Source organism: Poecilia mexicana, unplaced genomic scaffold (genome assembly GCF_051168715.1).
Source record: "Poecilia mexicana isolate PSO_F unplaced genomic scaffold, ASM5116871v1 scaffold_12, whole genome shotgun sequence".
NCBI lineage: Eukaryota > Metazoa > Chordata > Actinopteri > Cyprinodontiformes > Poeciliidae > Poecilia > Poecilia mexicana.
In genome coordinates, this window is record NW_028263381.1 from 27,273,743 (window position 1) to 27,297,522 (window position 23,780).

Consider the following 23,780-nt stretch of genomic DNA (forward strand, 5'->3'; position numbering starts at 1 on the left):
ATTCAGCAGCTGGATCCAGGTGTGTTGGACCAGGAGGAGATTCAGCAGCTGGATCCAGGTGTGTTGGACCAGGAGGAGATTCAGCTGCTGGATCCAGGTGTGTTGGACCAGGAGGAGATTCAGCTGCTGGATCCAGGTGTGTTGGACCAGGAGGAGATTCAGCTGCTGGATCCAGGTGTGTTGGACCAGGAGGAGATTCAGCTGCTGGATCCAGGTGTGTTGGACCAGGAGGAGATTCAGCTGCTGGATCCAGGTGTGTTGGACAGGGAGACACTAAGAGCTGCAGGACTCGGCCCTCCAGGACCAGGACTGCCCAGCCCTGGACTACATCGCTCCTCTTTAGGTCCAATAATAACTTCAGTTCTGTTTCTGTTCAGCTGGACAAAGTTTTGTCTCGTCCTCACATTTATCTGTTCTCAGCATCTGTTCAGTAACTGGATGGGGTCAAAGGTCACCTGGTGACATCATAATGTAGAGCTGTGCATCATCATAGTTATGGTAGCTGATCTTATTTCCTGTCCTAGGATTGAACCTTGGTGTTCCCCACATGTGACCTTTGACCTCTTTGATGAGACATTTCCTATTGAAATCCCAGTTCTTTATGTCAGACTGGAACCAGCTGAGTCCGACCCGACTCTCCAGTCGGTTCTGTAAGATGATCAACACTGAGGTCCAACAGAACCAGAACCAGGTCTGCGGTTCTTCCACATTCTGTGTTTGTATGGGTGTAATTGAACACTTTGACTAGGCCAGTCTCTCTACTGTGGTAACCATGGGAACCAGACTGGAAGGAGTCGAAGCGGGAAGCTTTTCCAGTAATGTTGCTGGTGAATGGGAGGTCAGAGGTCAGCCTGTAGTTCTGATGACTTGTCCAGATTGTTTCTGTCGGTGGTGTGATGCCCGCTGAGTTTGAAGCAGCAGTGACCTTGTGTCCTTTCTCGTCCTCTGCTGCCCCCCAAGGTCAGGCCTGGAGTCGGTTGAATCTCTGTGAATGAAACTGGTCGTCGTTTGCTGCTGCACACATTTATTTGTTTAAAAAGTGAAATGGAAAAGAAGGAATAAATTCTGTTTTATATTTAAATCTTTTTCACACGTCAGGATTTTAATCTGAGACAAGACAAACATGGAGTCCCGCAGACTCATTGTCCAATGTTTGTCTGCAGTCCCGAGCTGCGGCGCTCCTGAAAACGGCGTCGGCATGACGATTCGGCGCCGGCCAAGAGTTTCTGAAGATGATCAAAGCCAAAAACACAAACAACAAAACCGATTCCAGTCCAGGCTGTTTGGCATTCTTCACCAGAACTAAACAAACACCAGGAAACACCGAGCGCGTTCGTCCCCTCCCCGTCTCTGCCGGAGGGTCCCTGAAGGCACCGCGGGCTAGCCGCCCAGGCGCTGGCCCTCCCCCCAGGCGAAGCCGCCGGGCCGGTCCTCAGGCAGCGGGTTGTAGTTGGCGTCTTCCTCCGGCGTGTCGAACAGCATCTTTCTGTGGGCGGAGCCAGAGACAGGAAGCTCAGCCACACCAAACACGGGGACGGCAGCGTCATGCTGGGGGCAGGAGGCTGGCCCCACACGGCCACCGTGTAAATGCATGCCACACTTTTCAGATTTTCATTTGATACATGAATCACCTTTGATCCGACAAACAGAAACAATAAAACATCAGTTTGATTTAAGAGCCGACATGTTGGAGGGCCAGAATACTGTTCTACTGGACCGGAACCGGGATGTAATCTGGACCGGAACTGCAACCGGGTCGTAATCTGGACCGGAACCGGGATGTAATCTGGACCGGAACTGCAACCGGGTCGTAATCTGGGCCGGAACCATCTGATAATCTGGACCGGAACCGGGTCATAATCTGGACCGGAACCAGCTGATAATCTGGACAGGAACCGGGTCGTAATCTGGACCGGAACTGGGACTTAATCTGGACTGGAACCGGGTCGTAATCTGGACCGGAACCGGGTCGTAATCTGGACCGGAAACGGGTCGTAATCTGGACCGGAACCGGGATGTAATCTGGACCGGAACTGGAACCGGGTCGTAATCTGGACCGGAACCATCTGATAATCTGGACCGGAACCGGGTCATAATCTGGACCGGAACCAGCTGATAATCTGGACCGGAACCGGGTCGTAATCTGGACCGGAACTGGAACCGGGTCGTAATCTAGACCGGAACCAGCTGATAATCTGGACCGGAACCGGGTCGTAATCTGGACCGGAACTAGGACTTAATCTGGACCGGAACCGGGTCGTAATCTGGACCGGAACCGGGATGTAATCTGGACCGGAACTGGAACCGGGTCGTAATCTGGACCGGAACCATCTGATAATCTGGACCGGAACCGGGTCATAATCTGGACCGGAACCAGCTGATAATCTGGACCGGAACCGGGTCGTAATCTGGACCGGAACTGGAACCGGGTCGTAATCTAGACCGGAACCAGCTGATAATCTGGACCGGAACCGGGTCGTAATCTGGACCGGAACTGGGACTTAATCTGGACTGGAACCGGGTCGTAATCTGGACCGGAACCGGGTCGTAATCTGGACCGGAAACGGGTCATAATCTGGACCGGAACCGGGATGTAATCTGGACCGGAACTGGAACCGGGTCGTAATCTGGACCGGAACCATCTGATAATCTGGACCGGAACCGGGTCATAATCTGGACCGGAACCATCTGATAATCTGGACCGGAACCGGGTCATAATCTGGACCGGAACCAGCTGATAATCTGGACCGGAACCGGGTCGTAATCTGGACCGGAACTGGAACCGGGTCGTAATCTAGACCGGAACCAGCTGATAATCTGGACTGGAACCGGGTCGTAATCTGGACCAGAATCAGCTGGTTTTTATCAAATTCAATTAGAGATTAATGAATAAAATCCAATCTTTTTCTCACTTTATCCTTTTAAAATAAACTGTAAATTATGAACAAATAAAATCAACTAGAATAATAAATATATCTAACAAAAATCTAATCCAGAAGCAAATCTAAAGTGAAATAAGGAAATTAGGAAATTCTAACATCAATAAAATAAACAAAGACATACATAAATAAAAATATGTAAGTGAAAAGGAGAGAAGAGTCAAAATACTGAAGATTTCATAAATATGTAAATAAAATGAAGTGCAGAAAGAAAAGAAACAATAAATGTAAAATAAAGGATGAACTCAGTGTCTGTCCTCACATGATGGACGGCGTCCTGAGCCAGCGTCCGCCTCCAGGCTGGTTGGGGAAAACGTCTTCCAGGAAGTAGTAGACGTGACCCACAGCGATCCCTGGAAACAAAATGGAGGATGAGTTCTGATGCGGTTCGCTCGGCGCGGCGGCGGCGGCGTGACGCACCGAGCAGGTCGACGATGATGGAGTTCCCCAGCAGGAGGGAGAATCCCATCAGCACCCAGGGCAGGAAGGGCGCCTGGAAGTTCAGCAGGCCGAAGAAGTTCATGCGCACGTTGGGGTTCCTGCGGCTCCAGATGTACACCAGCATGATGGTGAAGGCCTGGCCGAGGAAGACCAGGCTCACGAAGATGCCGAAGATCTGCTCAGAGCGTTAAAGGAGCCACAAGTTTACATACACCTGCAGTCAGACTCTCAGAATCTCAATTATTTCTGTCTGGAAAAACTCAAAGGTTCGTTTTCTTCATCGGGCGTATGTAAACTTGTGGCCTCGGACGGTTTCCTGCCATCTCCCTCTTCAGCCAGACATTGTGTTTCCATGGAAACGCCCCGAAGGATACGGTCATCAGCAGGCCGCCGAACAGGAACATGAAGACGAAGTCAGCCGTCCGACCCCTGAAGGAGCCTTCCTCCAACATCCGGCAGTACCGGTACCTGGGACCCATCGGTTAGGGAAAACACGCACAGACTGGGCCTGGGACACAGACTGGGCCAAAAACACATACAGACTGGGCCCGAAATACACTGACTGGGCCCGAAATACACTGACTGGGCCCGAAACACACTGACTGGGCCCGAAACACACAGACTGGGCCCGAAATACACAGACTGGGCCCGAAACACACAGACTGGGCCCGAAACACACAGACTGGGCCCGAAACACACAGACTGGGCCCGAAACACACAGACTGGGCCCGAAACACACAGACTGGGCCCGAAATACACTGACTGGGCCCGAAACACACAGACTGGGCCCGAAATACACTGACTGGGCCCGAAACACACAGACTGGGCCCGAAATACACAGACTGGGCCCGAAACACACAGACTGGGCCCAAAACTAATTGATGATGAACAGTGATCAAATGTTGACTTTCTAACTTACACTATGATGGATTATTTCTCTATTTGCTTCTTTTATTATACTTCTAACATTTTAAGAAATAAGTTTAAGATATTCAATGAAAAATCTGCAAAATGTAAAAAAATTTTTTTTATTTGATTCCTCAATTAATAATCAGAATAACCGATTAATCGTCAGAATAACCGATTAATCGTCAGAATAACCGATTAATCGTCAGAATAACCGATTAATCGTCAGAATAACCAATTAATCGTCAGAATAACTGATTGCTAAGCTAATCGTTAGCTGCAGCTGTGCTTCAGAACCTCTTGCGCCACGTCAGCAGCAACATCTGCTGCTGTGAAACAGAAACATGCAAATCAGCAGGATACAGAAATATCATGTTGAACAGGAAATTGAAGCCGACTGGACCGAAGAACAGGAAGTTGGTGAAGAGTCTCCATACCTGAGAAGACAAGAGAAAATCCTTCAGCTGCGTTGGTTCTGACCCGGTTTGCTGAAAGGTAGAGGAGCGACTCGGTACCTGGTAGTTCTTCAGAATCAGGTCTGGGTTGAAGTAGAGCTGGAACGGTGTGATGATCTCCAGTTGCTGTGGGAGGAAACCGGGAAGAACCTGAGCAGCTTCAGAAACCAGGATTATTCCAGAGATTATGGTCAACCTGAGCTGGATTAATGCTGGGAACCCTGAGCCGGAGCGGGGTCCATCCTGGTCCCAACGTCATGGCTGAATCACTCCAATCATGACGCAGCAGCTCTGCTGCCTTAGCTCCGATTGGCTAATCAGTTTCTGGTTCAGCTGTTTGGATAATTATCGCCTCTGCTTCTGGATGCTGAGCAGCTGCCTGGATTACATTTATCATGATGCGTAATCATGGCAATAAGGTGTCGCCATAGCAACTGGGAGCATCTGATTAGTATATCAAAAGCTTAAATAATCCCTGAACTGTGACCCTAAACCCCTGGGATTTTATCCCCTACTCCAACGTCTCTCAAACCCCATGACCAGACAGACTGAACGAGTGGCAGAAGCAAAGGAGGTGGATAAGCAGCTGATCATGTCATCCAGGACATGTTACTGTGGAATATCATCTCTGCTTGCCAGATGTTGAGCTGTTAGCATGTCATGACAGTCTTCAGTCAGAGACCTCCTCAGATTCGCTGGTAAACTGACTGCTACTGGAGAAAGAGCCATAACTTTAACCTTTTATTCAGCCGGAAGCAGAGCCTTCCTCCCAGTTCTGCTCAGATTACGGGTTTGGATGAAGAGTTGGTGCTTCTGCCAGCTGTTCAGGAACATCTGGAGGTTTCCCCCTCATCTTCCATCCCAAACATCAGCTGTTCTACCGGACTCTAACCAACCAGAACCCGCAGCCCGGTGTGTTTGGCCCGAGCTGGGGTCAGGTCCGGGTCACCATCAGTCAGAACTCCACATCCACAACCAACAATTCATGATTAAAACTATAAAACTGATTTAACTGTCAATAAAACCCTCCTGAGGTCAGGCTGAAGGTAAAAATGTTAAACATCCGATGGTGCGTTCAGGGTCAGTCTGTGACGGAGAGAACCGGTTCCCCCCCAATCGCTTGAGACTAAATAAAACCAGATTATAATCTCTGACTGCGCTCATGGCCGAGTTAAACGGACCGGAACCGAACCCTGACTGAGTTCTCAGCTCGGGACAAGATTAAACGCGAAGCTAACTTCCTGAATGAGAGCTCACGCTCGGATCTGCAACAGAAACATCTGGAGCTCAACAGAAACCAGCAGAGTCCTGACTGACTGACCGACTCGGTTCGGTTCGGATTGCTCTTACCACTGCAGCCGTGGTGAGGACGCAGGCCGTGGTGTAAGCCCTGGTAACAACAGGAATCTGTAAATATTCCTGCTGGAGGGTCTGGTAGGCCATTTTGGAGACACTACTGACAGCTTCCGGGGCTTCCTGACACGTCATTGCCAACGGGACGGGGATGCGTTTATGGGCCGTGGGAAAATCCACCACGACTTCCACTTCTGTCATTTCAAACAACAGAAACCAGGTAATACCAATCCGAACCGAAATGATCGTTTTAAGAAAACAATTTGACGCGTAATCACAACAAAAATAAAATAAAAATATGCAAATCAACAACTACCGCAGTAATAGCATTAAAAAAAAAAAAATTTATTATGTATTTTGAATAATCCAGTGTTGTTTAAATAAAAAATAAAGCTAAAGTAGTTATAAAAGAAAAAGAACAGTAGAAGTAACTTTAAAAAAATACTTTTTGTTATTTTTTAAAAACTTACTTAAAACATTAGAATATACATTTTAACCAAATAAACAGGTAGCTTTAGAGCCATCTAGTGGTTGCTTGATGGAACATCACCCAGCAGGTGCAACTTCCAGCAGTTATTTCACTGCATTTATTGCTGTTCCACTCTTCATATGGTTTACTAATAATTTCTCTGTGGCGCTTTTTAAATTATTATTTTTCATGGTTAAACTGGGTGGAACAATAAAGTAAGGACGCTGTTTTGGAGCCATCTGCTGGTTGGGCAGTGTAACTACACATATGATACTTTACCCCAGACCGCTGATCAACGTAGGTGGAGTCAAGTATCGATATCGTTTGTATTTCTATTTTCATATACTTAAAATTATTCATAACGTACCGTACGTTTATATTCCGGTCTTGTTAGAGTGTAAACGGGAACAAAGTCTAAAGTTAATGTTAGCAGTGTGAACAGCTCCATACTTTTTACGCTCGTAGCATGCTAGCTGCTAAGCTAATGCTAGTTAGCTGAGTCTGCTAACAGAGCAATGTGGCTTTCAGTCTTCGCGCGAGTTTATTTAATATCATCCCTTCATATTAGCTATTAAATTTTTTATTCACTATCCGTTTTCAGTTTAAAATTAACATATGACACATTGAAATGAGCAAAAGTTTTGAATGAAAGAAAAAAATCTTATGTTTTCTTCACTTTCTCTCAAAAGTCCCAAACTTTTCCAAGCCTTGCTCCGCAAACAGCGTTAGCTTCTGGTTAGCGACTCCCTTTGCAAACCCACATACAATGCTACAAATTATTTAAAGAAATATTCACTTTTAGCCTTTTTCCCCCTCACTTTTATTCACCATTCAGTAATTATTATTACATATTATTTGGTTTCTTTTGACTGGTTGATCCACAGATTTTTTCCATTAACACAGGTTCCATTTGTATAGTCCTGACTTTCTTTTAAAAGTAATCTATGATCCCCTCAAGTTACAAATGCTGTCTCTCTTTGTAAATTATTTGCAACTGTGTTGTGTACTTCAAACAGAACTTGTGGAAAATAACTCTACACCAGGTCGTGAACTTGAATGAATTTTGAGTTAACAATGGATTTGTTGGATTTCTGCAACGTTTTCTGCTTATATTCCTAACAGCTCTTAACTCATTGATAACTCATTGACATGGTATCTACATGTTTTGTCCTTTGAAATAAGAAAATCCAAACTACAACAATAAAAACTTGGCCATGACTCATTTTTATTTTATTCTACAGGCTCCATATCAAAGGAAAAGAAGGTCACTGGAGATGCTCGTCATCAGGAAAGGTCGGCGACGGTCAGTAGAAAACACAGACGGATTAACAACCATCTGCAGCTTTTGATGTCATCCTGTGAGTCATAAATGTCTACTGAATCAGCTGCCGAAAAATCTGCTGAAAAGGTAAGGACGTCTGTGTTTATATGGTAAGTAAACTGGGCTGATATGAACAACCGATGTTATGCCTGACATGTCACATATTTCTGCATTTCTCATTTACATCATGTTTTACACTGACTCTTCATCACAAAGACAGAAACCCTTCATTTTATGGTGAAGTTTTCCTTGCTGGTTGGCCCCATCAGGTTACTGATTTCTAACCTTTGGGTCAATAGTCTCCTTTAATATTGTTGGACCATTTAGGAGGCCGCGCAGCCACTAGGGAGCCCTGAGATTGACACAATGCAGACTGATAAGCAATATAAACAAAACCAGAAGCTACTCAAATGTGCATATAAGTTGATTGAAAGATACTTGGATAAATTACAAAACTCATCATTGCCCTGATGATTTGCCCCTGGGCTCCGGCCTGGTCGACCCCGTGCACTTCAGAGCGTCGCACTTCCTGGTTTTCGTCCTTTTTCTGCAGATCATAAAGTCTTTCACTCGAGGTAAGTTACCATTATTAGCCAAATGCAAGTTTAGATTTTGACCAACGTTTCTTTATGGTTTGAGTTTCGATGTCTGTGTTCACTCCCCGGGGAAGCTAATGCTCGCTAATGCTAAAGAACAATACGTGTTTAGTGTTGCACCCAGTGTTGGCTCACCTGTTCATGCTATGCCTGTGAAAGGAGGAGGCTTGTTGTTTCACAGCGACAGCTGGAGTGAGGTTAGCATAGTAAATCTATGCTGGCTGTAAAGTGGATGTAATTAACTTTCAGAAACCATTAAAGATTCTCTGAGTTGTTATAATGCAAAGTGAGGTTGAAACAAAAAGCTAACCGTTCTTTTGGTGAGGTTCAGGTGTGTCAAATTATTCAGCCATCAACCATTATTTTATTAGTTTGAAATTCTTTGTTCCTCAGGTTAAATGTTGCTGATCTGTCTGTACTGGACTCATGTCTCCTGGCTCTGACGTCTGAAGGCTCTGCTGATCATGTAAACATCTCAAAGCGGTCATTACCCTCAGAATAGAAAAGAAAGGTTGAAGAGGCAAACAAACCAGCTAAAGCTAATGTAGAAAAAGCTTTATCCTTTAATATGACTATCTCCATAACTGTACTGACCAGTTTGTGCTGTGACTAATGTACTGACAGTGTAACATTTTAAATGATGGTGTTGGAGCCTATTATTCAGCAAAGTGTATTTTAAGGAAAATGTTTGAAACAGGAAACTGGCATAGAGTCAGTAAAAGTCTCCCAGCAGAGGAATTTGTATAACAGAACATCAGACGTTTACTCTGCGGTTAGAGTGGATTTAAATAAAATAAGAGCAGCATCGGTCAGGAAGCACAGCTTATTTTGCTCATGTTTCTGGACTGTCTCTAATGAAAAGGTCCAAAAGCTACCAGCTCCATACGTGTAGCTAGAATAGGATAGAAATATCCCAGTGACCAGCTAAGAATGAGCTTCATTAGACTGAGTTCCAGTTAGATTGATAAATATTCGGTTCCTCCACATGCCTTTTGTTTTGGGACGCATTTCTTTCTATTGTAACTGTCATAAAGTGATTCATTATTGTTTCAGATGAGCAGTACTCAGACATTTGGATGGTGGTGGTAAGGAACAATGTTTTGAAATGGCAGTTTATTGTGTTGACTTCTTCATGGCTGACCCTAAAGGACTACTTGTTTCCAGGCCTCTGCAGAGCTGGATGCCTGAGGGAACCAGCCATTTCATTCAGGAGTGATGGAGCACGGATGCATCTAAAAATTATCAAGGAACTTTTCCTTTTGCCTGGATTTAGACCAACAAATGTCCAGGTCTCTCGAACTATAAAACCACCTGATCACCATGTGTGTGGACACTATGGACACAAAATGTAGTATATGGGCTTACAATGGCATAATGTACAATAGTTGGGCTCTGTCATGGGAGAGAGCAAGAAACCACAGGGATCAATAGAGACTGGTAAAAACTCTGAGTCCCACAACACCCAGCCATTAACAGTTGTTTCCCCGTGACGTCCCAAAACAGCAGCAGTATTTTTCTACGTGCTCACAGACTGCGCTGCGGAGGACACATTTTCATTTCACTCACCGCCGGACCGAGAGCGGCCGCCGCGTCTTCTCTGCTTGTCTGAGCCGCTGACCTCAACATGCTCACCTGGACGGCTCACAGTAGGAGTCTGGGAACAGGCAACTGCTTAATCCAGAACAACTTGCTTGCTTTATTATGTTTTTCTTTCTTTGTGATGTTTAACCGTGTGACAGCTAATGCTAAATATTTGTTTAGCATTAGCGATGTAGCATCAGTGTTTTCACTACATCGCCTCTCACTAAATACAGATAAATAACTGTGTTGTTCTTATAAAGCTTCTGAAGCTAAAGCCAGTTGCTTTGCTAATGCTAAGATAGCAGCCACCATTACTTCTGTTTACGGCTCAGCTCATTCTGTTCATGCCGTAGCGCACTGCCAGCACTCATAAACGGATTGATATTGGTATTAATGGTATTTAAAGGTCCATGTGAGACTTAGAACAGGTGCTAAGCAGCATTTCAGTCACTATTTGTTTTTTGCTGAGCTGCTAATTCCGGTTGTGACATTACCGCGTCATACAACCGTCGACCATCTTGTGAGTCTGTGTTGATTATCTGTGGGAGGACAAACATTTCTTTCTCTTTGCTCACACACAGGCTGTGTTTGGGAGGATTTGTGTGGCCATACTGATCTTACTAGTAAAGAAAAAGACTTCATCTTCATAAACATCCTTGAAGCCAAAGCAAAGTATGTAGCATACTGTCTGCATCTGGTGACTCTACCCAGCCGAAAATAAGACTAGCTGCCTGAAACTGATTGAGTTCCTGCAGAAAGAACCTGAAATATTTATAGATTCCCCAAGAAGAACTGTTGTCTCCAACTACTTCGATGAATCAGTTTCGTCTTTATTACCCCGACAGAAGATGGCGAGCTGCCCGGTGGGAGAGTGGGAAGACGGGAGTCCCAGATCGAGAGATACGGCTGCATCTTGTCTGTTCGTTGGACCTGCTGAATTCAACATACTCTCTTATTCATCAGATGGGTTCGCAGTAAGAAGTAATGGAAATATTGTTTATTTTTTCATGTTTTTTTTGGTTACATAAACTACAAAGTACTCAACAAAAAATAAAGAGCAACATGCAAAACGTGCAAGAAGAGAATCACAGATCAAGATGGAGCAACTTCCAGCTTTGTCCAACATTTGAAGTTGCATAAAGAACGGTAGGTGGTACTTTCCATTACTATGATGAGACAGCTGACTCAGCTGTGTTTTTTGCTAGTGCTCTCCAGGCTATGCTGGTTTTCATACAGTTTTCGTCATGCTTTTTTAAATCCGGTGCTACACGCTCATCCATGAATAAGTTGCATCTCGTTAGTTTTTGCCGATGAATGATGAGCGGGGCTCTGATTCAGAAAGCGAGTTCTTCACTTGAACTTAGTGAAGAGAGTTTATCTCAGTCTTCTCTCCATCACAACATTGAAATGGGTCTGCTGGAGGACAGATCATATACTTGATCTGCATCAGAGAAACATATTGAGAATAGATTTACTCCAGGCAGTTCATTTTTTACTTAATGTTTGTAAGTTCAGTTGCACATCTTTCATCGTGGTTTGAGATAAATTCAGATTTAAAATAGTTCACATTATCTATTCACATTTAACAAATAATTGCAACATTGTTAAAAAAGGCACAAAGGACTTGAAATTCCCAGTTTAAGACCTGGGACTTGTCTGAGACCTGACTCAGACCTTGAAGATAAAGACTAGAGACTTGCAAAGCAATGACTTGGTCCCACCTTCGGTTGTCACATTAAGAATTAACTTTTAATTCTTTTTAGTTATAATTTAGCAATTCACTCCAGGACAGTTGGTAAGCTACGATGTAGCTTAGCACCGTCAGCATGTGAATGTATTCATATACTGGATGAAGGACTCGGTGTAACGTGAAGTGTAACAACAACAGGCCATTTGCCACTTAAACATTCATATCCACTGAGTTTTGATGTCGATATACGTACTGTTTCATTTTTGCAATAACCTAAAGTTAGAAATTCAGGTAAGTTAATCTGAAGTTATAACCCAAGCCTGAATCTGATCAAGGTAGGATATTCTGATGTTTTGTTAATTTGTCAATGATGTGTTGCCTCCGATTTTATAAAGGTAGGTTTTTCTGAGGTAGGAATTTATTACATCAACATGTGCTTTATAAAGGTAGGTGTTACTATAAAGTGTTTTATTACACCAACATGTGCTTTATAAAGGTAGGTGTTACTATAAAGTGTTTTATTACACCAACATGTGCTTTATAAAGGTAGGTGTTACTATAAAGTGTTTTATTACACCAACATGTGCTTTATAAAGGTAGGTGTTACTATAAAGTGTTTTATTACATCAACATGTGCTTTATAAAGGTAGGTGTTACTATAAAGTGTTTTATTACACCAACATGTGCTTTATAAAGGTAGGTGTTACTATAAAGTGTTTTATTACACCAACATGTGCTTTATAAAGGTAGGTGTTACTATAAAGTGTTTTATTACATCAACATGTGCTTTATAAAGGTAGGTGTTATGATAAAGGGTTTTATTACACCAACATGTGCTTTATAAAGGTAGGTGTTACTATAAAGTGTTTTACTACATCAACATGTGCTTTATAAAGGTAGGTGTTATGATAAAGTGTTTTATTACACCAACATGTGCTTTATAAAGGTAGGTGTTACTATAAAGTGTTTTATTACACCAACATGTGCTTTATAAAGGTAGGTGTTATGATAAAGTGTTTTATTACATCAACATGTGCTTTATAAAGGTAGGTGTTATGATAAAGTGTTTTATTACACCAACATGTGCTTTATAAAGGTAGGTGTTACTATAAAGTGTTTTATTACATCAACATGTGCTTTATAAAGGTAGGTGTTACTATAAAGTGTTTTATTACATCAACATGTGCTTTATAAAGGTAGGTGTTATGATAAAGTGTTTTATTACACCAACATGTGCTTTATAAAGGTAGGTGTTACTATAAAGTGTTTTATTACACCAACATGTGCTTTATAAAGGTAGGTGTTATGATAAAGTGTTTTATTACATCAACATGTGCTTTATAAAGGTAGGTGTTATGATAAAGTGTTTTATTACACCAACATGTGCTTTATAAAGGTAGGTGTTACTATAAAGTGTTTTATTACATCAACATGTGCTTTATAAAGGTAGGTGTTACTATAAAGTGTTTTATTACATCAACATGTGCTTTATAAAGGTAGGTGTTATGATAAAGGGTTTTATTACATCAACATGTGCTTTATAAAGGTAGGTGTTATGATAAAGTGTTTTATTACATCAACATGTGCTTTATAAAGGTAGGTGTTATGATAAAGTGTTTTATTACACCAACATGTGCTTTATAAAGGTAGGTGTTACTATAAAGTGTTTTATTACACCAACATGTGCTTTATAAAGGTAGGTGTTATGATAAAGGGTTTTATTACACCAACATGTGCTTTATAAAGGTAGGTGTTATGATAAAGGGTTTTATTACACCAACATGTGCTTTATAAAGGTAGGTGTTACTATAAAGTGTTTTATTACACCAACATGTGCTTTATAAAGGTAGGTGTTATGATAAAGGGTTTTATTACACCAACATGTGCTTTATAAAGGTAGGTGTTACTATAAAGTGTTTTATTACATCAACATGTGCTTTATAAAGGTAGGTGTTATGATAAAGGGTTATAAAAATAAAATAAAATCAAGTTAATTTGTACAACATGTTTCAGCAACAAGGCTGTTCAAAGTGCTTCACATAATAAAAACAAGAAATACAAGGTCATTGAAAACAGTCAACAATTGAAGAAGTGCGTCAACATGTTCTGCATCTTTATTTTGTATAAACGTTGGACATTCTGACAGGTTTTAGTGCTTCAATAAGTGCTCCTTCTATATTCTCTAAAGTTAGGTTAAGGTATTTGAGATGACCTGAATTTAAATGGTGGTCCTCCACTCTCACTGACCATTCAAAAAGCTGTAGACCAGAACAACATTCACCCATTTGCACTCAAACTCACACACATTTATACACTGATACATTCCTCTAGTGATAGTGGACTGCTGCTAGCATTGAGTTGTAACAACTTCCTCTGGTGGAGAACAGAAGTAATTACATTGTTTCAAATTAATTACATTTGATTCCCAACACTCAAAAATTTAACTGGTTACCTGTACAGGGTTTACAAACCCCTGCATGTATAGAAAATGGATGGATAGATTGATGGACTGTGAGTATTTAAAAGAAAAGGACCTGGGATAAAAACTTGGTTATGTGTCTATGTAGCTCTAGCACATAAGATACTTTGTGCTGTTGTGATATTTGTAGGTCTTCATTCGCATGTTCTTGTACCAGAACACAATGAGCTGTTTCTTTCATCATTGTCTCTCTTTGGATATTTAGTTGTTTCTTTGTATCCTGTCTCCTTTCCCTGCTTCTCCAATCAGATACTTCTAATCTCAATCTCCTCTGTGGCTGGAATGTGCGCTCTCCTCTCCTGCTTCATATAATCTCCTGGAGGTGGTGCATTGAGGCCCAGCTTGACTTTGGTTGGAGTTACACTCCTTCCATGATCTCCTTCTGTTTTCTCTTGTGGAGCATCTGAAGAATCCTCTGTTGGACTCTTCATCCACACTTTCTCTGTCGTTATGACCTTTCTAAACTTGTCTATCTAGTTGACCGCCACTGAGCCGCTTAAGCTCTTTAAACAAGCTAGAGGTTTATGATACTGCTTATTTTGGTATTGATCTGATGCCAAGTAAATACAGGGCCAGTATTGCCAATACTGATACTTTCTAAAGGCAGGAATTTATTACTACCTTTAGAATAAAAAGAATAAAAAGGTAGTAATAAATTCCTGCATGTCTATTATGCAGGATTTTAAAGGATTTAAAGGATTTTAGTGCATCAACATGTGCTACATCTGTTTAGTTTTTTCTAAATAAAAGTAGTTTATAAAGCTGTTATTTATATATATATATATATATATATATATATATATATATATATATATATATATATATATATATATATATATATATATATATATATATCAGTTTGATATATCCTGAAACTTCTGACCTTTAGGGGGTTTTGTAGTTTTTCCTTTGAATTTAAAACCTAGAACAGAATTTAGACAAAGTTTAAAGGTGTTTACGGCACATTTTAATATGAAATAAAATTAAACTTCAAAGAAATCTGAAGCTAAATTAAATTCAGGTTATTCATATAGCACTAATTCACAACAAATGTGGTCTCGAGGCACTGACCATTTAAATTCTATCACGTATAGATTCCAATTGATCCTAGTTATCAAACGTGTAGTATACTCGATTAGTTATTCTATCTAGGGAAACCCAGCAGATTACAGTCATTGACTTGCAGCATTCAAAGTTAAAGTATTGATCTTACTACACTAGTATCAATCCGACACCAACTTGGAATCAATATTATCGATATTTTGAATGGATCCTCTGACATGTAAAATAATTTGCTGTTCTCTGTCAGACAGCCCTGGCCGTAGACTGCTTTCCTCTTCAGAGTCCCTATCAGTAAAACTAGTCCAATAACAGGATTACTAGTGAACTGCAGCTTTTCACTAACATGGACTTTATTACCTGTTGTTATTTTAATGAGCAGCAGAGTTAGAAGAGTTTATTGAAGACCAGTCATAAACACCTGAAGAGTTTACTTCAATTTCTCCTGGGAACACTCCGCCTTTCAATCAGCTGCAGCACTGACATTAATTTTCTAAGTTAGTGCAGCAACCAAGAATATAATTTTTTATAAGGTGCTACCAGGAGACAAACGCGTTTGGTTTCAAATTTGTTTAATAAAATCTTTAAAGAACAAAAATACATTATTACCATTTTGAAATAATCATCTTCACAGTTGCTTATACATGCAGTCTGGATACATTTATAGCTATGCATCTTAGATTACTTTGGAACATTCTTATTATTTGTAACAGTTTCACAATGCATTTTTATTGTTTTCTTTTCAAAGGACTGTTGTGAACACTGAAAGTATGTTTTCTGCCTAAAACAGTTTAATGAACCACTGTGTGGGTGGAAATGAAACTACAAATAAACAATTGTGCCAACAATAACCTCCACCATAAATAGTTATATGTGATATGGCATCTTTAATAAACCAGACCATTAATGTTTTCTGTATTCCTGTAATTGAGACATAACCTTTTTGATGTTTCATAATGAATTATGTAACAAATGATCAATATTTTCCCTCCACCACTTTTTGTTTATTTCGTATTACATGAAAAAAGTAACATGAAAGATCAGTTAAGTGAGAATAATGACCTCATCATTACGTCTACATCTGATTCTCTGCAAAATGCTGGTATTGTAAAGCGGCTCTGCTTCCCTCATCCATGTTTCTTTTAATTCGTTCCAGTTTCTGGACTTTCTTGTCTCCTTTCTCTTTCATCTTCTCAATCAGAAAGTCCAGGTGGACTAAAGTAGACGCTGAATCAACTTTCAGAGCAGTTTTTTCTAGTTTGACAACATGCTTGTAGGACTCATCCAGCAGCTCATATTTCTTTGCAGTCAAATGTTTTATTTTTGTCTCCAGACCTTCTAAGTAACTCAAGTTTTTCTCTCTTTCAGTTTTACTGTTTTCATATTTTTGCTTTATTTCTTTCAGAGTCATCTTTACTTTTCTTGTTTTGGTCACATATCTCCAATTTTCTTTCACATGATCAGATGTGGGACACTTCCCACTACAAACGATGCAGTGACCTCCTTTGATGACATCACAGAAGGCAGGACTTGGGGCCAGTATGCATCCAGGATAGTGACAGTTCTCCTCACAGCGAGTACAGCACATAGCTCCTTCAAAAGAACCACCTTTAAACCAGTTTTCGGCATTTATAGGTTCTTTGACTTTGTAGGACTCCTCTATTTCTATAGTAAAATGTTCATTCTTTTTCATCTCTTCTTTATATTTAATCAGGTCATGTTGAATCTGTCTGATTTGCTCCTGTTTTTGTTCGGTTTCAATTATTCTTTGCTGCAGATTTTGAATGCAGGCTGTCAGTTCACTGCGTTCCTTTATAACAACAACAGTTGCCTTGACATTTTGAGGTCGCGCCTTTTCCAGAAAGGCAGTGAACTCTGTCAGTCCTTTCTCTGTTATCTTATTGGCCCCTTCCAGGTATTCTGCTGCTTCGTTCCGGTCTTCGCTCTGACAGTTATTAAACAGGAAGTAGACAGGCCGCTTCTTCTCGTCTTTGGCACACTTAATGGTTGAAACTTCAAGAGCTTTAAGGACATTGTTTGGTGTTCTTCCATTTGAGTGAGTGATGAGAGCTACGATGTTGTCTTCTATGTTTTTTCCAAACAGCGACATGATGGAATTCAAGATATACATCAGTCGGTCACTGAGACGATTATCGCTCGCTTTCATTACCAGACCCACTCCATGAATTGCATGAACACCATCCATTGATTGAAACAAGTCGAATAATCGCTGACTGATGTTAACATCATGTTCTATCCCTCTGGTGCTTCCAAATCCTGGAGTATCGATAATGCTCAGAGAGTAGGGTATGGCCTTACCTTCAAAACCAAATATTTCATAGACAATCACTTCAGATGTTTCATGGTCCGCCTCCTCCACGATTTGAAACCAAACCTCATCCTGAAACTTCACTCCCATGGTGAAATTGACCAGCGCATTGATGAAAGTGGATTTTCCTGCTCCTGTTTCACCAACCAATAGGATTGTTTTATGTCTCTTGCATCCATCTTTTTCACCAACTGTCAGTTTTGTCAGCTTTGCAGATTTTTCCTTTTTTGGCCTCAGCTGGTAAACAGATGGATTTCCTGATTGGATCAGAGCACTTTTGGAGATCAAGGTGTCCAGAGTGGAAGTCCTGGAAGAGGAACAAACTTACTCAAACCATTTTGAAAACTTATATAATGATTCCATCCTTTCAAAACTAGTTGTTAAAAGTAACAATGTTAAATATTTATCAAGCTTAGATTAAAGCCTTAAAAACCATTAAGACATAAATACTTAATATATGGGAAGTTTAAATCTACGAAGTACTATAAATTAGAATAACAGGTTGGATGGAATCAAAATAATAAAACCACCAAAGGAATATTAACCTAAAATATAAACATCAATACCTTCAGAGGGATTACTGGTTTTTTGCACTTGTCCTTTGCATCATGTCCTTTATAAACTAAATGTGCTTTTTACTGATAAACTGTATAAATAGGTTATTTAGGGTTCTATCTTTATGTTTGAGTGAATTTAGGTATTTTCATGTAAATTAATTTAGTTCTGAAATATTTTACCTAGAACTGTCTTAGTGATGGGCAAATAGTGCCTAAGCAGTTGACTTTTCCTATTGGTTAGAGTGGAAAAGCTTGGTACAGCCAAGCTCTCAGGTATAAAATCATCTTATTCAGACACAGAGCACCACCTGGTGGTGAGTCAGTAGTAGGAGTAGTGAGTTGATTGTAGCAATCATTGATACCATTTTTCAGCTTTTTCTAATGTCTGATTCATTTGCCATGTGGTGGATACGCAGTAGCTCAAATAATAAGGTTACAGGTGTTAGCAGTGTTTGTTAGGAGACCTGGAATTTGTCATGGATGTTTTAAACATTCAGGGAAGACAGTCGGATTCCTCCTTACGTACCTCACTGCTGCACTGCTGATGTCTAGAGAGGAGGGTTCTGCTCTCAGTTTAGTTCGAGGCAGAGGAGCAGGTGTACGAGCCGGTGAGGTAGGAGATGAAGGTGGACACTTTGAGTCACTAACTTTGCTTGGAGATTTACTGGAACATAGAACATAAGCATAAAAATCATCTTCTATCTATGTTTAAGGTCAGTTTATTATGCTTTATTTAAGATACACCGGTACAGATTTGTATTTGTTCAAATTAAAAATTAATACAATATAAATGCAGCAGAATAATACTCATTTTCTGCATAAAGGGAAATCTTAGATGGCAATGGCACACATGCTAGGTATCTAATATCAGAAGGAGTATACAAGGAAAAGACTTGGCAAATTACTCTTGTTCCTGCTACAGATTCTGATGAAGGTTTTACGGGACTAAAAGCAAGGACAGACTATCGTTTTAAATACTTATAATACAAAATACACTAGTGGAGTATGAAATTGCAGAGAATATTTCCGGTCTAATTTTGAAAGTTTCTTTAAACTTTAATATTACATTTTCACACTGACGGTCTGAATTTAAACAAATATTAGAGTCTGTACAGATTCCATCACTGGTTTGAGTCGGATCCAATAAACACAGAACACACTGATTTTATCAAATCTTTAATTCACAGAAGACCGATATTTTTATGCAGAACACTGTATGACATAAATGAAAGGTGACTTGGGAGATATTAAAATTATTTTCAATAGATAGTTTGAACATTAACTGGAGTGTCTCAGTATATATACAGTGTCATAGTCAGCCACAACTTAATTTACATAATATCACATAGGAAAGAAAGAAAATGTACTACTGGCCCTAAATATTGATCTAAACTTAGAGAGGATTTCAAGTCTACCTTACAGCTAAAAATAATGTATTATAAGTCAAAACTGCACTTAAAATCGTATCATTATTATGTGGTATCAAAATTGTACCAAAACATATTTAAAATGAAGTATTTTTCCAATAGATTGTTCTACAGTCAGAATCATACCAACACAAACCTAACCATTGTTAAATACAATACACCGGTTACAATGAGTAATAATTACTGTTGAACATAATCATATTTATGAATATGTTGACATTTATTCAGACTTTTATTAGAATAGTGGAAAAGATTGTAAAAGTAACAGTTCCCAACATACTACTAATTTATCAAGTTTGTAGTCTATCACTATAAAGATACATCATAATTTTTGTTATATTTGTTGTTTTGCTCCTTATTACTCTGGTTTCTCATTACAAGAAACAAGAGATGCAGTCTCTGATTAATTATCCTGTTTTCTCTGATACTGCACATCATATTTTAAAGTTACATTATCACAAGGATTAAAAAAAAATAGTTGAACAAATGATAGTGCAATTTATCATCTTAAATAATTAAATCATTTTCCCTTTATCAACATACTTTGGAAAATGGAAAACCTTCCTTGTTAAACTTGTCACAGATTTGTTGTGACTGTTGATTAGTCATTTTTTTACACGGTTGTTACTCTGCCCCACAAATACTGCAGTGCTAATTTGGTCCCTTCATCCATTTGGATTCTCATCTTCTCCAGTTTCTGAACTTTCTTTGTATCTCCTTTCTCCTTCATCTTCGCAATCAAGAAATCCAAGTGAACTAAAGTGGTCACAGCATCGACTTGTAGGGCAATCTCCTCCAGTTTGATAACATGTTGGTACGCCTCATCAATGAGGTGGAACTTCTCTGATCTCAGTTTCTGTATTTCATTTATAAGACCTTTTACAATATTAAAGTTTTTCTCAGCATCACCCTTCTCTGTCTTTATCTCTTTCTTAGCTCCTACAGTCTTCTTAACCTTCTTGGTCTTAGTGACATATCTCCAGTTTTCCTTCACATGAGCTGATGCAGGACATTTACCAGTACAGACAGTGCAATGACCTTTTCTAATGACCTCACAATGTTGGGGACTGCGAACAAGTGTACAGCCAGGATAGTGGCAGTTCTCCTCACAGATGGTGCAGACCATTGCTTTCTCAAAAATATTTTGCCTGAAAATCTTTTGACTTCTCAGAGGCTCCTTTTCTTTGAAAACAACATCAACCTCAACAGTGAACGTCTCTGATTTATTCATGTCTTCTACTTGTATGACAAGAGCGTCATGAGTTTGTTTGAGTTCCACTTGTTTCTGCTCGATTAGTCGGATTCTCTCCTGCAGGTTTTGGATACAGGCTGTCAGGCTGATGCGTTCATTCAGGACATCTGTAGTCATTATCAGTTTTTGGGCTGTTTTCTTCTCCAAGAAGGTTGTAAAGGTTCTCAAACCTCTCTCTGAAATTTCAGTAGCAATTTTTAGAAATTCAGTTTCCTCTGATCGGTCATCACTTTGGGAGTTATCAAAAAGAAAATAAATAGGTTGATTCTTTTCGTTTTTGGCACATCTTATTTTTGTAGCTTCAAGAGCTTGAAGAACATTTTTAGGTTGTCTTCCATCTGAGTGAGTTATGAGAGCCACAATGCTTCGCTCCAGGTTTTTTCCAAATAGAGACATGACTGAATTGAAGACGTATGAAAGGCGATCATTCACTCGATTATCTGTGGCCTTCACCACCAGACCCACAGCATGAATCTCCTGAATTCCCTCATCTGATCGAAACAAGTCAAACAATCTTTGACTGACAATAAGATCTTTTTCAATTCCTCTGGTGTCTCCAAACCCAGGTGTATCGATGATGGTCAAAGAGAACGGCAGAGTTTGATCTTCGAACCCAAAGATCTCGTAAACAATCACATCTGATGTCTGGCTTTCAGTCTGCCCTCTCTTCTCATCTTCTACAATCTTAAACCAGACCTCATCCTCGAACTTCACTCCCATGGTGTGGTTGACCAGAGCATTGATGACAGTAGACTTTCCTGCTCCTGTTTCACCAACCAGCAGCACTGTTCTGTTGGCCTTGTTCAAATTTTTCTTTCCGAGAGTTTTCTTAGTCAGAGGTCCAAAGTCCTCTTTTTTTGTGTTTAGTTGGAAAACGGATGGGGATCCTGACTGGATCAGGAGACTTTCTGAGATGATGTTCTTGAATTTAGATGATGTATTCCTGTTGAAAAAATTAATAATTTACTAGCTTAAATTCCTCTCCCAAATGCCTTTTTAAATTAATATTAATATTGTGAAAGCCAAATAAAAATATACAAATTATGGTAATATATTATCATTGTATGCTGATGTACAATGGTACAGTATTAACATAGTTGGTAGTCAGGATGAGTGGTACATATCCTGCTTATTTTTAAAATATGTCTCACTTCCAGGTAGCCATTGCTTGGACTAGGTTATGTTTATTGGGTAGGGTTAGGGAGAGCTGTTGATTTAATGGAGACTGTACTCATGTTCTGAGTACCCAGACCAGAATAAATAAATAAGAAACAATAATACTGAAAAGTACATAATGTTCATGTTGTTTAATATGTTTCCTTCAAGGTTTTCACTGGCACTTCCAGTCAGTGTTTTTATCCGTTTCATCCTGAAAATCATGATGGAGTAGTCACTGGATGAGAATCTGATCTAAAAACAGAAAATAGCCAGTCCCTAGAAAATAACTACTTTTGAAAATAATAAAAAAATCTCGAGTAAGAAGAATAACCCATCATTACAACCATCATAAGAATACAGTGGTGTGAAAAATATGTAGGTTTTTACTTTTTCTCTCCCTCAGTGAAATGCACTAATTAAAAATGGCATTTTGTGTTTACTTATGTTGTCTTTGAGTAACATTTAAACTGAAAGATGTATGACAACCATGCAAAAAGTAGCAAATGAGAAAAGGGGAAAATATGTTTCACCCCACTGTAGTATCTGTTTCAGTACAAAATGAAAGAAAAACAGTAGTAAAACATTAAGAACTATTGGGATATATATCTATATCAAATACTTTCATAAACTAAGCACTTCATTTTCTTAAGAATCACATGATTTTATGGCTTGATACTTTCTGAATTAGCAGCATATTGGGTTACAAATCCCAGATGCAGGAGTGGTTAGAGGTTCAGTACTGTTGGAGTAGAGTAATACAAATAAAGTTATGTTTCCTGTTTGCTTTCTCTTCTTTATTATGAGGTCCATAATGGTTCAGGCTTGTTTCATGTTTTATTCAGCTAATTTTTGCTAACCGATTAGAGGCAGCAGCAAAGAACCTAAAACTTTAACAGGCTAAATTATGTTACATTCTTCTTACTTACAAATATGAATAAGATCAAATGTAATAATAAAATCAGTCTTTGAGAAGGCATTTTTTACCCTACCCTCTAGTATTTTTTACTATGAACAAACTTCTTATCGTAAAGCAACTTTAAAACAAAATGGTTAACAACTCCCCTTACATTCAGTATAACATATAGACATTTGTCCTATTTAATACTCTAAAACTATATCTTCAGATAATTTATAACTTTTCTCTTTATTTTAAAAAAAATCTTATTTAGTTTCTTTTACTATGCATAAATGATAAAGTTTGGAAACTTTATCATTAGAAACACGTTAAATATGTTTTTTATAGATTGATTAGTATAGATTTACATAAACTAACAATAGATGTTTTTACTTACATGTTTTGCATGGTGAAGTCTTAAAGTTCACTCCTGTGAGGTTGAAAAGAGTTTTTAATCAAAAACCAATAGTGAAGTCACTGTTTTTGCTGTTATCTGTTTTAATCTTATTATGTCAGTGTGTTAAAGTAATTCATTAGGCACACTGTTGTATACAGTTCACATTAGTGACCTAACAGCGAAAGCACAACTGGAATTAGCAGATGTCTGTTTTAAAAGATCAAATCAGCTGTAAAACCCTACGTTCATATTCATCAAATTGTTGAACATTTTTTAAGTGGTCCTTTAAAAATGTAATGAAAAAAACATAAACATATATGTCAGCTTGATGTTTCAGTTTTTATTCTAACCTCCAAAATTCAGGTTGTAACATTAGAAAGTTTTCCTACCTGTGCAGACAACCACACACCTGCTCTAGACAATGCTCAGTGAGGCTATGAAGGCAGGAAGAGTGAAGAGAATCAGCATTCAGAGTT

General features: G+C 39.5%; 3 protein-coding genes and 1 pseudogene across 3 annotated transcripts; all 4 read right to left on the reverse strand.

Moving 5' to 3' along the window:
- Positions 1-1,007: 1,007 nt before the first annotated feature.
- On the reverse strand, positions 1,008-6,349 carry derl2 (derlin 2). Its single transcript, XM_014970145.2, has 7 exons — positions 6,092-6,349; positions 4,802-4,867; positions 4,650-4,723; positions 3,755-3,848; positions 3,360-3,555; positions 3,202-3,292; positions 1,008-1,486 (listed from the first exon to the last, which is right to left on the reverse strand). The coding sequence occupies exons 1-7, from the start codon at positions 6,293-6,295 to the stop codon at positions 1,381-1,383; spliced, it is 831 nt and encodes a 276-aa protein (XP_014825631.1). The 5' UTR covers positions 6,296-6,349; the 3' UTR covers positions 1,008-1,380.
- Positions 1,499-2,688, reverse strand: LOC148156298 (uncharacterized; annotated as a pseudogene).
- A 9,495-nt stretch (positions 6,350-15,844) lies between the features above and the next one.
- Positions 15,845-23,750, reverse strand: LOC106905350 (uncharacterized). The gene is made up of 4 exons (XM_014970141.2): positions 23,694-23,750; positions 23,305-23,337; positions 18,702-18,839; positions 15,845-17,925 (listed from the first exon to the last, which is right to left on the reverse strand). Exons 2-4 carry the CDS (start codon positions 23,313-23,315, stop codon positions 16,365-16,367), a joined length of 1,710 nt encoding a protein of 569 aa, XP_014825627.1. The 5' UTR covers positions 23,316-23,337; positions 23,694-23,750; the 3' UTR covers positions 15,845-16,364.
- On the reverse strand, positions 19,336-23,749 carry LOC148156299 (uncharacterized). The gene is made up of 3 exons (XM_014970143.2): positions 23,694-23,749; positions 23,305-23,337; positions 19,336-21,797 (listed from the first exon to the last, which is right to left on the reverse strand). The coding sequence occupies exons 2-3, from the start codon at positions 23,313-23,315 to the stop codon at positions 20,216-20,218; spliced, it is 1,593 nt and encodes a 530-aa protein (XP_014825629.2). The 5' UTR covers positions 23,316-23,337; positions 23,694-23,749; the 3' UTR covers positions 19,336-20,215.
- Positions 23,751-23,780: the final 30 nt, after the last annotated feature.

What these genes read in the sequence shown, in the direction of transcription:
- derl2 (XM_014970145.2), bottom strand. Translation starts at nt 6,295, where the DNA reads ATGACAGAAGTGGAAGTCGTGGTGGATTTTCCCACGGCCCATAAACGC. An exon ending in TCCTCACCACGGCTGCAGTG is followed by an intron (nt 4,868 to 6,091) that starts GTAAGAGCAATC and finishes TTCCTCCCACAG; the next exon opens with CAACTGGAGATCATCACACC. An exon ending in CTGTTCAACATGATATTTCT is followed by an intron (nt 3,849 to 4,649) that starts GTATCCTGCTGA and finishes GATGGGTCCCAG; the next exon opens with GTACCGGTACTGCCGGATGT.
- LOC106905350 (XM_014970141.2), bottom strand. An exon ending in ATCAGCAGTGCAGCAGTGAG is followed by an intron (nt 17,926 to 18,701) that starts GTACGTAAGGAG and finishes TTCCTCTTCCAG; the next exon opens with GACTTCCACTCTGGACACCT.